Source organism: Crotalus tigris, unplaced genomic scaffold (genome assembly GCF_016545835.1).
Source record: "Crotalus tigris isolate CLP2741 ecotype Arizona unplaced genomic scaffold, ASM1654583v1 scf7180000017678.2327064, whole genome shotgun sequence".
In the NCBI taxonomy this organism is placed as follows: Eukaryota; Metazoa; Chordata; class Lepidosauria; order Squamata; family Viperidae; genus Crotalus; species Crotalus tigris.
Window position 1 is genome coordinate 1,454,165 of NW_024096561.1, and position 15,675 is coordinate 1,469,839.

The following is a 15,675-nucleotide window of genomic DNA, read 5'->3' on the forward strand; positions in this document are numbered from 1 at the left end:
ACGTTTGGAGAAGGAATACTGTTCCATAGGGCAGGTGCTGTGACATGAGATGGCATTGCTTAATGTAAGAGACCTAGAGCACTTATGCGTTGGTGAGGACAGCAGAAACAGACAGTCAGGCAAATAACTAGACCCTGTGCCATGCAAAGCATGCCAAAAGCCTTTCTTAACAATTCCTGATACTAAATTTTCCTGACACTTTAAACTTTCCATCATGACTTCTACATCCTTTGTAAATCTCAGTTGCTATTTTATTGTCTATTAACTTGCTTTGGGAGATGTTATTTTCAGTGTTCTTCACTATCTTATTTGCTATTTGTTCCATTTGGAGGCGGGTACAGCAAAAAAAATATTAAAAAATAGAATGCAGTAATGATGAGCCACTAAGAAGTGAGAATGGTAAAATAAAAAAAAGAAATGGATTAAGAATGTAACTTCAGCTGAATCACCCCGTTCGTCTACTGCAGGAGTGTTAAACTGCTGGCCCGCGGGCCGGTTTCATCATACCGGAGCTGCGCCCTCCCCATTGTTGGCAACGGTGAAAAAGCTCCGATACGTTGTGCGACGTCACGTGACGTCACGAGTTTGACATGTCTGGTCTACTGCCTAAGATAAATCAGTGGTGAGGCAGGACTTCTTTTAATTCTTTCTCAACACTTCTTTGTGAGTGTGCGATTTCCTTATGTTTGTTTACAACTAACTCTATGTTGCCTAATCACTAGATCCTAGAAGAGATTTGCTACTAAAATTATAATTTCTTTATTCTTTTTTTTAAAAAAACAAAACAAAACCCTGGAATTCCTTTTAAAAATCTATTGCATTTACTATTTTTGTGCTTACTATTTTATTACAACTTGCATTGTTTTGTTAACAGTTCAAAACTTCCACATTGAACTACCATTACAACTCTTGCCTGATCCAAGTTAGTTGCTTAATTTTTAATTTAATTAGTTCAGAACTTCATTGACATAGCTATTCAAATAACCTTTCTGAAAGAAAGTATCCATGCATCATAGCTCCCTGGTAGACCACCCTCCTCCAAACAGGGTTAAAGCTACAAAATCAAAAGACCACACAGGGATTACATGAAAACAACATTTCTAGAGAAAAGCTTTTAACATTTTTAGACCCCAACTATGTCATAGTATCTATTGAACTGAACTTCAAAACATTTTCTTCTTTTTCTTTAGAAATCAGATGCTTTTGCCTGAGCAAGTAGTTAAAACTACAAAATAACAATAAAAGCAGAAATTGTTAATAACACCTCTACTGCAGCTGACACGAGATATCTTTAAGCAATTTTGCTTGCAGTTGCTTCCCCCAAAAAACTGTTACTGCTTAAAAATTTGGAAGGATCCAACAGCTGCCAGTACATTTTATTTCCGTTATTTGTCATCTGTATTGTAACAATATCAATAGCTTATATACAACATACAACACATTTATACAAGCAGCTATTCATAGTATATTAAAAATAGTGAAACTAGTTAAAAGCTTTATTGGTTAATATTTTCAATACTATCAGCCTTGGTTCTGTCAATTTTTGAATATTGTCATCAAGAAAACCAAACAAAAAGTGCATACTAAGAAGCTGGATGCATACACAGTAGATATTTTGAATTCATCCAGGAAGACAACGCTTCTATTTAACTTTCCATGTCCACTGGAATTCTTAATGAATATGTTTTACCATTGTATTCTGTGAAGCATTGTTTATTCTGTTTGCATTTTTTACATTTTACAAGCAACCTTGCTTTATCTAAATGTCACTTTTTCTGTCCGTTTTTTTAAAATATGCTTCAAAAGCCACTTATTTGAAATGTGTACTAAGCTACAATTTTCTCCAATATAATTATTCTGATGCTATTCAGTGTTATGCTAATTACAATTTATATTCACTAAGCAAAGACTGGAAAATTTTGCTGAAATTGCCATATGTATATGAACACAAATATATAAATTTATATTAGCAACAGTAACAGTACTTTATTATGTCTAGACTGACTAGAATTCAGCAAATTAACTACAGATGAAACAATAAAACAATATTGTTTTTAGCTACCTCATTAATAAATCAATATCTTTTTGGTTTTATAGTATAACAAAATTTGTCCACCTTTATGAAAACTGAATTCAGCTACGCACAGAAAAAATCAGAATTGCCTGGGTACTTGGTTAAATAAGAGTGATGAGGTAAACCTCACATCCTTATAAAAAATGCAGCATATTGAGATATAGATTACACCTTCTCCTCAAGGGTCTTACCTAACATGGAACTTTTTTCCCTTCTTAAGAATTGTCTTAAGGAGGACATTAAAATATGCTAAAGTTAGTACTCTCTGGAGTTTAGGGATAGTTATATAATCCAAGTATCTCCCTGGCCTACAAAAAGGAGAAGTGTATAGCAGTTTTCCATATATCCTGTGAAAGATTTTAATATTATGGATAATAATATTTCCTCCAAAATTTGGGAGAAAATAAATCTCCCGAATTTTTGTACTTTTGTACTCGTGGAGCCAGTGGAGGAAAATGCCTTAGAAGCTGGACTTCGGCACAACCAGAAGGCCAGAAGTTCCTTCCCATCCATTGTCAAGAATAAAAGCAAGGCACATATGTCTCGATATGGTGCATGTATGTATGTGTTGGAGATTTCCTTTCTATTTTTCCATCGTGTACATGACTTGATAATAAACCCTGATCACAGGGTTATGCTATGATAATACTAGTACTTAAATGCACAGCATATACCAGTGTACAGTGATTTACATGAAAGTGAACTAGGCTATTAAAAGACTTGATGCTCATCCATGTAACATAAATCTGACTTTAGTTCTCTTGTTCCAATGAGATTCGTTTTGCTCTTTCTGTCTTTAATAAAGCTTCATGTTTCATTATCCTCTTTGATTTGAACCACTGCTAATGTGAGTTAGATTCCTCTTAATACAGAAAGCAACCCAAATCTATTTTTCACATCATAGTTAAGAGAGAATATTAATTTTATTTATTAATATAATCTACATATCACTTCATTGTGATACATCTTTACTTAAAGCGGGCCAAATCAATTTGTGTCGTATATTTACTTGCTTATTTACTTACTTATATATTTAATTTCTATGCTGCACATCTCACTGATACAGTAACTCTGAGCTATATGATATGAGAGGAAGGAAACAACAATATAAATGTTTGTATTCATCTATTAGGCAATCGGTAGCATCTTGATTATAAACTGTTGTGTGTTTTTGTTAGCTTTAATTAAATTCAACTTGGGGTTTTTTCCCTCCTCTTTCTCTCCTTCTCTCTCATGGAGTCTGCTGTTATTTTTGCATAAACTATCATTGTAGAAAGGTGGGATGTCAATTAAATTATAATGTCACAGGGGATTTTGAATTGTTAAAATTAGATAATGCTTAGGTATCCTCAATTTTGATTCTCAAATATTGATTTAAAAGCATTTATGGGGCACACAACTTGCACTATTTTATTGTGTCCTTTGAGACATTTGATTGGGAATTTCATTATGGGTATTGGCATCTCACTTCAAACTTCTTATGACTTTTGATATTTCCACTTAGAAAATAGGAGTTTTGCTCACTGTGACAAGAAGTAATTCAAGAAAAAGAGGAATAGGTTTTAATGTTGGCATCTGTGCATAGCCACTGTTGGCAAACATCCACCTAGATTGGTGGCCAGGAACAATGCAGTTGGAGACTGAAAGCCACATAGGTGGGTCACAAGGGAGGGAGCTAATCAGTTGTGCAGGTGGTTCAGGTATCTGCTTTTCACACAGATAATTAATGTGTACAAGTAGTTGCTAATTGCACATTTCAGGAATGATTTATGAGGGAGCAGAGGGGAAAGAAGAACATAATCTAATTTCATTCGGAACCTCTGCCATTGATACAATGGTATCAGCACAGCTGTGAGTTGGGACATGATTAATGAACAGGGAGTAAACACACCAGTATTATAAGGAGTGTTGTTTTCAATGGCATGCATGCCAAAACTGAAAGTGGCTTAGACAGCAAAGGGCCAATTATGTTACACATTCATTTGCATGTCAGATTCACCACCAGTTGTTAGGTATGGAATAATGGGGAGGGTGGGGTTTATTGTCATTCAGGATATTTCCTGGATTGAAATATCCACTAATTTTGAATGCAAGCTTAGAGTATTTATCAGTTTTCTTAGTGGACAAAATATTTGTATGTATAAATATTAAAAATGGCTTACAATATATAATTCTGCTCTATTTTGGTGCCTTCCTGAGAATGCCATAATCTCCATATGAATGTAATGTTTTGCTCTCTTTACTTGGAGAAAACTGGTTAACTTTCCCAAAATAGCTGAATAGAAATATTTCCTGGGGATGGGGTTGTGAACAAAAAATTCAAGTTTCACATCTTCTTCCTCCTAACCTTTACGTTTATTACTAAATAATGAAATGACTGGGAGATTTTTTTATGAGAAAGTGTAATTTTTCTGAATATACTTTACTTTTAAAAATATTATCACTGAAGTTTTGCATTCTTAAAAACGTTTAACAGGGTAATTTTTGATGCTGAGGTTGTTGGGTTTTTTTTTCCAGCATATTAGAAAACTACACAGAATTTCCAGCAAATTTCATTATTTCTATGTTTTGTTTTATAGGTGATATTTTAAAATGCTTTCTGTGTACCATGAAATAATGAAGTATGGCACTAGCAAAATCTTGAAGAAAATTACAACATAGTAATTCAAAGTGCCCCAATTACCGGTATTCTTATTTTTAAGCAGAACAGAACTTGTATTTATTTTAATGTTGTCTTCTGTTTTTCTTCCATTAGCTTTTGGAATTTGACAAAGAGCTGTCAGTCTTTAAAGACAAATTATATGAACTGGACATTTCATTTCCTCCCAGGTAAGAAAGAGAGACAGAGAGATTGTTTATTTCTTAACATCCTGATCCTAAATAGCCTTGAAATATAGTAAACTAATTTCTTGGTCATTATAGAATTTTTGTTACTGGGTCTATGAAAGGATGGGATTCCATCTCAAGATTTCAACTTTTTTCAAATCAAAACCAGAATGTATTTTTATATATCTATATCTGTATATACCAGAATTGTAAACTTTCTTATGCAAATATAACTAAGAGTAAGTAGTATAGGACTTTTTGCTGAACGTAAATTACAAATGGCCCCATAGCATTCTTATAGTTTTCTTTTCTGGTTTGTTTATTGTACACTTTTGTTGTTTGGTTTTGTCTTGCTATCATATTCTTAGAATAGTATGATAATAGGATTGTTTGCTTCTGTGCCTTCAAGTCAGTGTTGACTCCTGACAACTGCCTGGATTAGTCTCTCCAATGTTATACTGCACATAAAAATATTGAACACCCATTTCTTGTTATTGAGAAAAAAAATAATTTCCAAATCACAGGGAACAATGGTTCTATTGTGTTCTGAATCAGTCATACCCTGCCCTGAGTATACCCTGTCTAATTCAAGGCACCATACTTTCAGATAAATTCCTGTAAACTGTTCAATAGAAGGGACTGGAAAAAAGTCCAAATTATATTAATGGAATTAGGAATTAGGAAGAAGACAGCGGAAAGAAATGAAAGCACTCTTGAAGTTTCTGGAAGGGATCACATATGGTCTCTTTTGTTTCAGAATCAAGACATGAAATAATGCTCTTGAATTAATGGAGAACAAATTCCAATCAAACATTAAGTGAAACTTCTTAACAGAGAAACCAATTATCAAATTAAACTTGTAGGCTCAACTATAAGTGTTCATGAAGGAGTGGAACAGCCACTTGATTGAGATGTTTCAGTAAGGAACTAAATTGTTATAAATGGCTGCTTTCATTTCTATGAACATATATGAAAGAATAAAAAGAACCTATTTTGTATCCAAGTTGAAGAGTAAATTCTGAAAACATTGTGAATATACTAACAGTTTTATAGTAATAATATTTCACTCATAGAGTGATCTGTCCCGTCAAAGTTCCATCATCAAGTTCTAACATTAAGGTTTAATTTAGCTTTATTTTTCAAGTACTTTATTTTATCTTCCTTTTTCCCTATATTTTTCAATTGTTATTTTTATTGTTTGAAATGTTAATATTGATCATCTTGAAAATGTAAATTGCTGGGTAATATATGTATAATATTAATAGATAAATAAATGATAGTATAAATAGATGATTAGTATATGATCTGCCTCCAGAAGCGGTGAATGCTCCAATACTGGAAGTTTTTAAGAAGAGACTGGACAGCCATTTGTCCGAAATGGTATAGGGTTTCCTGCCTGAGCAGGGGGTTGGACTTTATGACCTCCAAGGTCCCTTCCAACTTTACTACTACTACTACTACTACTACTACTTCCCAAAGTTCAAAGATAAGTTCATACAGAAGTTGTAACACTGTGAATAGCTTAAAATTCATCAAACTGATAGCTTAAACATTTTCTTTAATAAATAATTTTTAATATCAACTTACTAGTTTCCTTTCCTTCCAACTTATATGAATAGTTTTTTCAGGGGAGGGAGATATTTATAAACTATTTTTAAAATGATACATTAAAACAAACAAGAGATAAAAGCACGAAATACAAGTCAATAGAAAAGTGATTTAAAAATAATGTGGAGATTATAATTTTCCAACATAACATGGTTAATTATGAGTAACTGAATATATTGTATTGTTTTAAATGACTAAAAATTACTATTAAACTCAGAGTTAAGTATAGTCAGCACAGTGAAAGTCACCAAGTATAAAATATGATAAATTCAATCCATATTACCAAAATTCTGTTCTGATTTAGATATCCAATAAAATTGATGTATAGAATTTATACATAAAAATCTCAGTTTTTGAATGTGGCGCAAATCCATTTTTCAGTTTAAATTGAAGTCTGTTGGATTTACTTTTACAATACGAAGTTATTGTAGTCATCAAAACATATTCCCACAATTCAATTAGTTATTTTTCCATTACGAAAATAAAATAATTCGTATCTTGTGTTTGCATAATTCCTTATAACAGATATTCTTTCAGAAATAAATTTATGAAAACAATGCAAGACATGAATTGGATTTTTCAGAGATTTCCATTCATGTTTTCAATTTATTCTTTATGCAAAGGGTGTGCCTATGTGTATGAGAGAGAGAGAAAAAAAAGAGAGATTCTAAAGAGAAACCAGACAATAATAAAGTATGTGCTCACAAAAATATAGTTATTAACATCAATAAGTGTTATTGGATAGTTTACAGTCGCATCTGCTGTGTGCCTGACACATAGGAGCTAATAATCCCCAATGTCCATTCTTATGTTCACTTGAAAAGATCACCGTTGCCTTGTAAAGACTAGTAGTAGCAAGAATTTTCCTATCTCATATCTGTGTCTTGATAAGATATCCTACATTTTCTCTGGGAATTTTAATTGTAGGCAAAGTCACATCAGCATCAATTTGGTACTAACCAAATATACTATTAATTGGGATCTTCATTGTGGTATCTGAATTTGTGCAAAGCTTCATTTTTAACTATTCAAATTGGTGGTGAAATGCTCTTGGTTGTTAAGTCCATTTAATTTTTTAGATTCTGCTTTTTTAAAAAAATGTTCTATATACCTATGGTATCCTTGATATTGGCATTTTCTCCATGGTCTCTAATCTGCTGTCCTTCAGGAGAACCTTTAAAGACCCAGGGTAATTTGTGAACTTCCAAGTAGACTCTGAGTTTTAAATATTAAATGTTCTTATTTTCTAAATGATTGTCTATTGTTATACTGTGTTTTTAACCATCTCTATAGGCCTCCCTGTTATGGAACGGAGCAACTTGGCATGGCCAGCCCAGCACAGCCAGTTCACTGCCTCTAGCTTGCTACTGCCAAATTCCCTCTGCCAACTCACCATTGCCAAATCATTGCAGGACAACTCAACACTCCCAATTCCCCTCAGGGACAACTCACTACAGGCAGTCGGAGGCAGAGCTGGATGGGCAGATGAGCAAGCGGGTGGGCAGAGTGGCAGTGACAGTGGCTGGGGTTTCCCATTTTCACACAAACACACCGCCACCGTGCCAAGCTCAGGTTGTTCAGAGTTCGGGCCATTTGGCAATGGCAGCAGTGGGTGGGATGGGCAGCAGGGAGGCAGAAGAGGTCATATGCATCCCATTTTCATACTGGGACTGAAAATGGGATGCACCTGGCCTCTGCCACCTCCCTGTCAGCTGTTGCTATGGCTAAACCCCCTGAACTCTGAAAGGCCCAGAGCTCGATGTGGTGGTGGTTGCAGGGGTTGTGAAAATGGGAAGCCTCTAGCCACTAATGCACTGCACTTTGTCCACTCACTCACTCGCCCCCCCACCCGGCTCTCCCATTGGTGGGAAGTCCCCAGCTGCCACCGCCGCTCTGCACTCTGCCAACCCAGTCGCTTGCCCACCTGGCTTTCCCTCTGGCTATCTGCAGTGAGTTGTCCAAACAGCAAATTGGCCATATTGAGTTTGCTCCTCTGAATTTGTCTGTTGGTGGCGATGAGTTGGCAGAGATGAGCTGGCTGCGCCAAGTTCTAGACTTCCCTGTTAACTCACTAGGTAGACCAGAACAAAGAATCAACTTCACAGCAAAGCCCAAAATACTTGTATTGAGATTGGCAATGTTGTGTTGTACTTCTTCCTCCTTCTTATACTCCAGTGAATTGGGGAGACATGTGCCTGAGCCACTTTTCTAAAGTTATCTCACTCTTAAAAAAATGCTTCATCCTCCATTGTTTAAGCATAATCTGCATATCTCTTTCAAGGTCATCTTTTCTCTCTACATTCCCTGAGTAATGATATGGTTAGGCAGTCTTTGAAATCCAATTTAAAAACATATCTAAACAAATAAATGAATTTTAAATAGTAGAAACAAAAGAATTACAAGCTGGTATGACAGAAAAAGAGCATTGCCAATCCATCCATTGCTTCTTGTCCTGTCTTCCGCTGCTTTGGAGAATAGCTTGACTCCCTCTTCTTTGTGGCAACCCCTGAGATATTGGAACACTGCTGTCATGTCCCCCCTCGTCCTTCTCTTCATTAAAGTTATTTAGTTATGCTTAGTTAAAATGATTCAGTTATATTTTAATACATTGTGACAATAATCATTTATATGTTAATATGTTATAATCATTTTTTTATTTTGCAAAGTAAGTGAGTTAAAAAGGTTAAATGTGGTTTTCAGTAGGAAATGGGTTTGTCTTGCATGTTACACAAAGACATTTTCATATGCAAAAATTAGTTTATGAAAAATCCAAAGTTCCAAATGTAAACAAACATTAACACATTGTCTATAAAATAATACTAAACCAAGATTTTTAAATTCTGATGTTTAATAAGTTAAAATGACCTGTTTTGCACAAATTGTATTGGCTGTGTTGTACATCATGCTAAACATAACACACACACATACAATTTATAATGCAAAATAACAAAATGGTCAATGCCAAAAGAGCCTGTCAAATAGTTATCAAAGATCTTGCTTTCTTTAACTGCAAGGTTGTTGTTCTAGCAGGATTTATGTTTCCTAACTCATTTATGTATGTGAGAAACTGAGAGGAGTTTGGGTGACTGGGAGAGATTATCTCCACTAAATCTCATCAGTTTGCCTTTCTGTGAAATTAGATTTTTTGGGATACTTTCTCAAAATTTCAAATGTTCCTCTCAAGCTCAGGTGCATTATAAAGCTAGCCCACATAGCAATGCATCGCAATTTAAGGTTAATATATGAGTGATATAAAATGCATATGATATATATCCTATCACTCGTATATATTGTAGAAGATTGACAAAAATAGAACTGAAATTGAAATTCCAAATTTTCCTTCCTTCCTTCCTTCCTTCCTTCCTTCCTTCCTTCCTTCCTTCCTTCCTTCCTGGATATAAAATATTCAAATTTCTGAATACTGTATTGCTAACTATATGTTAAATACCCTCAAGATTTCATAGATTATTTCCCCAGAATAGCTCAGTGAACAAAAGTGGAAGAGCAAAGTGGAACAGAAGCCTCAGAAATAAATCACTCTTGGGGCTTAGAATGCCTCCCTTTATAAAGTGGTTATATTACTCCAAAATTAATCCTTTGATAAATATAAGGATGCATTTTAAAATTCTATTATATAAATGCTTTGGGCTTGTGGTCATTCTCCACCCAGAAGTTTATATTATTTTTGAAAAGAATTGTTGCATTGCATTATTGTCCAAAATTACCTTTGTTAATCACAGCAAATATGATAGTGGTGCAAGCCAAAAAGAACTTTCTTATCATATTCAGAAATTATTTTTCTTCCTCTGATGATTATGAAGTATAAAAAAGGATCTAAGTGTTTAATGTGCCACTTACAAAGTAATTTCTTTTCTCCAAAAACCATCTTTTCATATTAATGATGATAAACTTCTTTTTCACTTAATAACTAATTGGGAAAATATATGTAATTTGTAGCTGTCTTGTCGACAGTTGTTAAGGCAATATAAGGCAATCACATAATTAACATATGTAGTGAGCCCTAAACCAGTGGTCATTTGCATCCATTTTTATGTCTGGAAAAAAAATCAATTTTACAACATATTATTCCAAATGGCATATACTTGTTTATTTCTCTTTTTAATTATAAAATATAAAATCAGTAATAGATGTGTAGTAATTTATTTTTAGATGTAACAACTATTTGATTATCTAGGACATTGATTCATATATCAGTAACAATTCACAACCAATTGTACATTTTCTAGTCTGAACTTCAGATTCATCCAAAAATTGAAGCAGACATTAGCAACATTTTCATAAATTGAATTCTAATGCATATTTTTAGAAATAGTTTTAAATATTGGCCAATGTATTTACAGTTTAAAATAATATATTTTAAAGTTCCACAGTTCAAATGTTCCAATCGGGTTTAGATTTAGATTTGTAAGAGATAATTTAAAGTCACTTATACAAAACCCTATATTGTTCATAAGTTTTTCCCCAAATTATTATTCTGGCGTTTCCCTAATTGACATCCATCACACATGAATCTGTAACTTTTCTATACAATTGTTCAAATCCTAGTGTTCCATATGAAAGAAAAGAGAAATGCATAGATAAATAAACATCATATATATAGTGCTATTTCCATTATCTAAAAAAGAGTCAGTTACCACATCCTCTGAATCTCCCTATCATCCCATTTCTGGTTTATGGGGATGGGATTGGACTTGTTTTCTTTATTGGGTTTTTCAGGGTTACTTGATGTTAAGGAACAAAATAAAGCCTTAAGCTTTATAGAGAATTAGAAATAAGCTCATAAATGAACAAAAACTTGGACTATCTTTTTTTTTTTCCTCATTTGGGGCGTTTCAGACAATTTTGTTATTTTCTTGTCTCAGCTTTGTCCCATTTTGTCACTAATAACCCTCCCCAAAATGCAAAGAGAGAGAGAGAGAAAGAAACCCTGTCAGCTCTACCCGTTCAAGTGATGTCATGATCCACTAGACTCCCAAAGATGGCACTAATGCAACAGGTGGCCTTAAAATGAAAAAAAGGTGTCTGCTGCGACTTTAGACAAGTGGTCTAAAGGAACTTCTCTGGCTTCATTACACAAGTGGGATATAATGGTTTAATGGTTGCCTTTATATTAATCCAGAATAATGCAGTAATGTACATCATTATAGGTAGTCCTCGACCTACCACCACCATTTCTGTTGCTAAGTTGTTAAGTGAGTTTTGCCCCATTTTATGACCTTTCTTACCACAATTGTTAAGTGAATCTGGCTTCCCCATTGACTTTGCCTGTCAGAAGGTGACAAAAGATGTTCACATGACCTTGAGCCACTGCAACTGTCATAAATATGATTCAGGTTCCAAGGGTCTAAAGTTTGATCACATGAACATGGGAATGTTTTCAGTGCCGTTGTAACTTTGAACAGTTGTTAAGCTGAAGACTACCTGCAGTTGAAATGTAACTTAGCTTACTTCATATGACCAAATAGTGAACATTTTCAAAAATTCAGTGCTAAAACAGTGTATCTACATGGGTGTTCACAGAGGGACAAGTGACTTAAAGTGCATCATTATCATCATGCATATGACATAAAATATACAATAGCAGTAGCACTTAGACTTATATACCACTTCACAGTGCTTTTACAGCCCTCTAAGCCAGTGTTTCTCAACCTTGACAATTTTAAGGCATGTGGAATTCTGGGAGTTGAAGTCCACATGCCTTAAAATTGTCAAGGTTGAGAAACACTGCTCTAAGCGGTTTACAGAGTCAACCTATTGCCCCCAACCATCTGGGTACTAATTTTACCAACTTCGGAAGGATGGAAGTCTGAGTCAACCTTGAGCCACTCAGAATCGAACTCCTGGAGTGAGCAGTGAGTTAGCCTGCAATACTGCATTGTAACCACTGCACCAACACAGTTCATACCATTGACATGATACTTCTAATTTGTGCAATAAAGTCCTAATTTCTGTACACCTGTTGTGAACCTGCAATTTATGACAGCTGGCAAATAAACAATGAAGCTTCAATTAAATGTAATATAGTCTTGCTTGAAGAGTGAAACTATGATTAACAGCTTCAGAGCAAGATAGGATATCAAATTAATGTCAAGTTATGTCCTTGTTTTTTCAAAGGTATAAATCATCGTTCTTTACTATTTACTAATAGCTTTCTATTTTTATACCACTATGTATTAAAAAAGAAGCAAATGATACAATTGTTCAATTTTTCCCCTTATGTGCACTGAGGAATTCTCTCTTCTGCTGAAAGCTGGCACTCAACTAACAAAAGTGCTTGCTGGGCAAATCTTGATTACATTGCATTTACATTTTTGCCAGCCAGACAATTGGCACAGTCTACTTGTGGCTTGTTGGTGTCAGAACTAATTTGCCTGACACCTGAGAAGTTTTTCAGGAATCTTGTCTGCAGCAAAATTCAAGCCTTTTTTTGTTTCTAATATACTCTTATTTTGTACTATGCTAGTTATAACACACTGTCATTCTTTTGAACACTGTAGGTTCTATCAGCTGCCTGACACCTTGACATTCAGCAAACAGGAAGCTTAGGGTGAGCTAGAAATAGGTATTTGGTAGACTATAATCACTATGGAAAGGCAATAGGTGTGAAAAACAAAATAAGGACATTGTGGTTAGCCACGATACAGGTGGGCAATTGTTAACTTTATCACCTCTCTCCATTAATTATAATTATTCTTGTAGCTGTTGTATGAAGGAGATAGGAGCTGACTTACCAGGGGTTCACACCCACCTACAAGGTTTGCTTTAAGATAAGGGTGCATGCAAAGTAATCTCATGTATTAATCATTCTCTTAAAGTGACCTGTTCTTGTTTGTCATTGCATTAGGCTGTCATGTAATTTACTGCTTGGACATATGTTCGTGTCTTAGATATCTTCTCTCCTCTAATTTTTTTCCCTCTCTCTTTCCTCTCTCCTTCTGAGCTGACAGTTTCTTTACCCTGACACTTGGAAGAAAGAATAATAGGTCAGATCTCATCGTGCTAGGGGTTTTCTTCTCAGATTTGGTTTCTTTAGTTTGCTCTATAGCCTATGCACATTTTTGAATCATTAGACTTTCTCTCACAATCTTATTTCTATAAAACCTCTTCATTTTATTCAACTAAACACAGGGCATCTGAAGAGGAGGAGGGATCAAAAAAATCAAGATGGCTGCTGCAACCATACAGTTAAAGCACTGCCCTGATCACATGGTTGCAGCTGCCATCTTGACTTTTTCTGATTTCTCCTGCCGATGTCTCTTATTACAGAATAGCACAGGTTTTTTTGCTGTGTATCATGTTGAGCAACATCAAACAAGGTTACTCTGAAATACAGAAATTTGTTCTGTCCTTCTTAGAAGGCACTCATTATGTTACTTTAGTTTTCCACTGCTTCCATTACAGCATTGATAATTAAGAAGTACAAATTAGTTAAGTTTAATTCTAAACAGTATAAATCTCACTCCCATCATTGTCAGGATCTGAGTTATCAAGATTTATCCTGCATTTTGAACTACAGGCAGTCTTTGACTTAACAACCAGAACTGACCCCAAAATTTCCATTGCTAAACAAGATAGTTGCTAAGTGAGTTTTGCCCCATTTTACAACTTTTCTTGCCAAAGTTGTTAAGTGATCATTAAGTTAGTAAAGCAGTTGTTTAATGAATCTGGCTCCCCTGTTGACTTTGCTTGTCAGAAGATTCATAAAAGGTGAGCACATGACTCCAGGATACTGCAACCGTCATAAATACATGTGAATTTCCATGCATCTGAATTCTAATCATGTGACCATGATGGTCATAAGTCACTTTTTTCAGTGTCTTCATAACTTTGAATGCTGACTAAATGAATGATTGTAAGTCGAGGACTACCTGTAATCAACTTTGCAGTAACAAAGTAATGATGGAAAAAATGAGTATAACAAATTGTCCAGAGTTTATTTAACATGTAGATTGGCTGTATTGATGTTTACTATATTAGATTAAGAAAGTGTTTATTTCTTCTATAAGAGGTAGTATTGTAGTGATGTATCTAATGATATCTTAGTTACTTGTCTTACCATATATATATAAACCAGGAATTTTAGGTGCCAAAATACACCCGAAAACTTAGGATATACCAATGTATTGCATTAACACTCCCAAAATTCCATGTGTTAGTGGTAGATATATTTTTCAATCTGTTCAAGAATATTTTACTTTGGAACAAATAACCTGTTACTTGATAATAAAAATTATACTAGTTTTAGCCTGTTAGCGAAATAGAAACATTATCATTTCATCCATGATGCTAAAGCAGCTAACTCTGTAAGGGACTGCTGGATTGAGGTAATTGCAACATAGTAGAAGCCATATAACTTGAAATGGTAGAAAAATATTTACTACATCACCTATGCCACTTTCAAATTGAAGTTACAAGTCTATACAGATCTACTCAAAAGAATCACTTTCAATGTCTGTGAAAGAGTTTATTAAAATACAGTATATGGTCGTAAACCAAACAGGAAAGATTCACAGTGCATATCTTTTCTCCATTTTTGCATTAAGTACTGTATTCAGCTTTGACTGTGTTTACCCTAATTTCCCTTTGCTACTGAATTGTGTGGTTTATATATACACAGACCTTTTTTATGACCCTTGACTTTATTAGTTTAGTCACCATGGTGTTTTAATATTATGCAAGCAGCAGCTGTTTAAGACGTTGTACCTTAACTTCCATGTTTGCAGGCCATGTTTACCCTCCTGATTTTGATGAAATGAGATATATATCTTGACCAGTTGGTTCACAGAGCATTAGAAAGGGCTATTATAGTTTTCTATATGCAAACTAACCAATTTAATTCTACTAGCTTGGTATCCAGAGGGGAACCTCAACTATCAGGTGCATTGAATAGACAAATATGTGGATTGTGTGTCCATGATCTTTTTCTATGAAGGATATTTTTATACTCCAGCTGTTGGGAACTGCTTGGCCCAGACATCTGTTCAGAAAGGTCTATCTGTGAAACTATTTATCTGTAATAGCCATCATTTGGACTCGGAATACCAGGGTGGGTTGTTGATCAGTTTATAAATATTTATCAGATATATAGGTGTGTGTGTGTGTGTGTGTGTGTGTGTGTGTGTGTGTGTGTGTGTGTGTGTGTATTT

General features: G+C 34.6%; 1 protein-coding gene and 1 long non-coding RNA gene across 6 annotated transcripts in view; one reads left to right on the forward strand and one right to left on the reverse strand.

Moving 5' to 3' along the window:
• INPP5A (inositol polyphosphate-5-phosphatase A) overlaps positions 1 to 15,675 on the forward strand; it is a 291,517-nt gene that overhangs the window by 252,341 nt on the left and 23,501 nt on the right. For all 5 annotated transcript variants that reach the window (XM_039337449.1, XM_039337450.1, XM_039337448.1 and 2 more), the window contains one exon: positions 4,830 to 4,903. In XM_039337449.1, the coding sequence (XP_039193383.1) occupies positions 4,830 to 4,903 (74 nt within the window). The remainder of the gene's footprint in view (positions 1 to 4,829; positions 4,904 to 15,675) is intronic.
• Positions 1 to 15,675, reverse strand: part of LOC120305503 — a 43,062-nt gene that overhangs the window by 18,036 nt on the left and 9,351 nt on the right. The window lies entirely within an intron of this gene.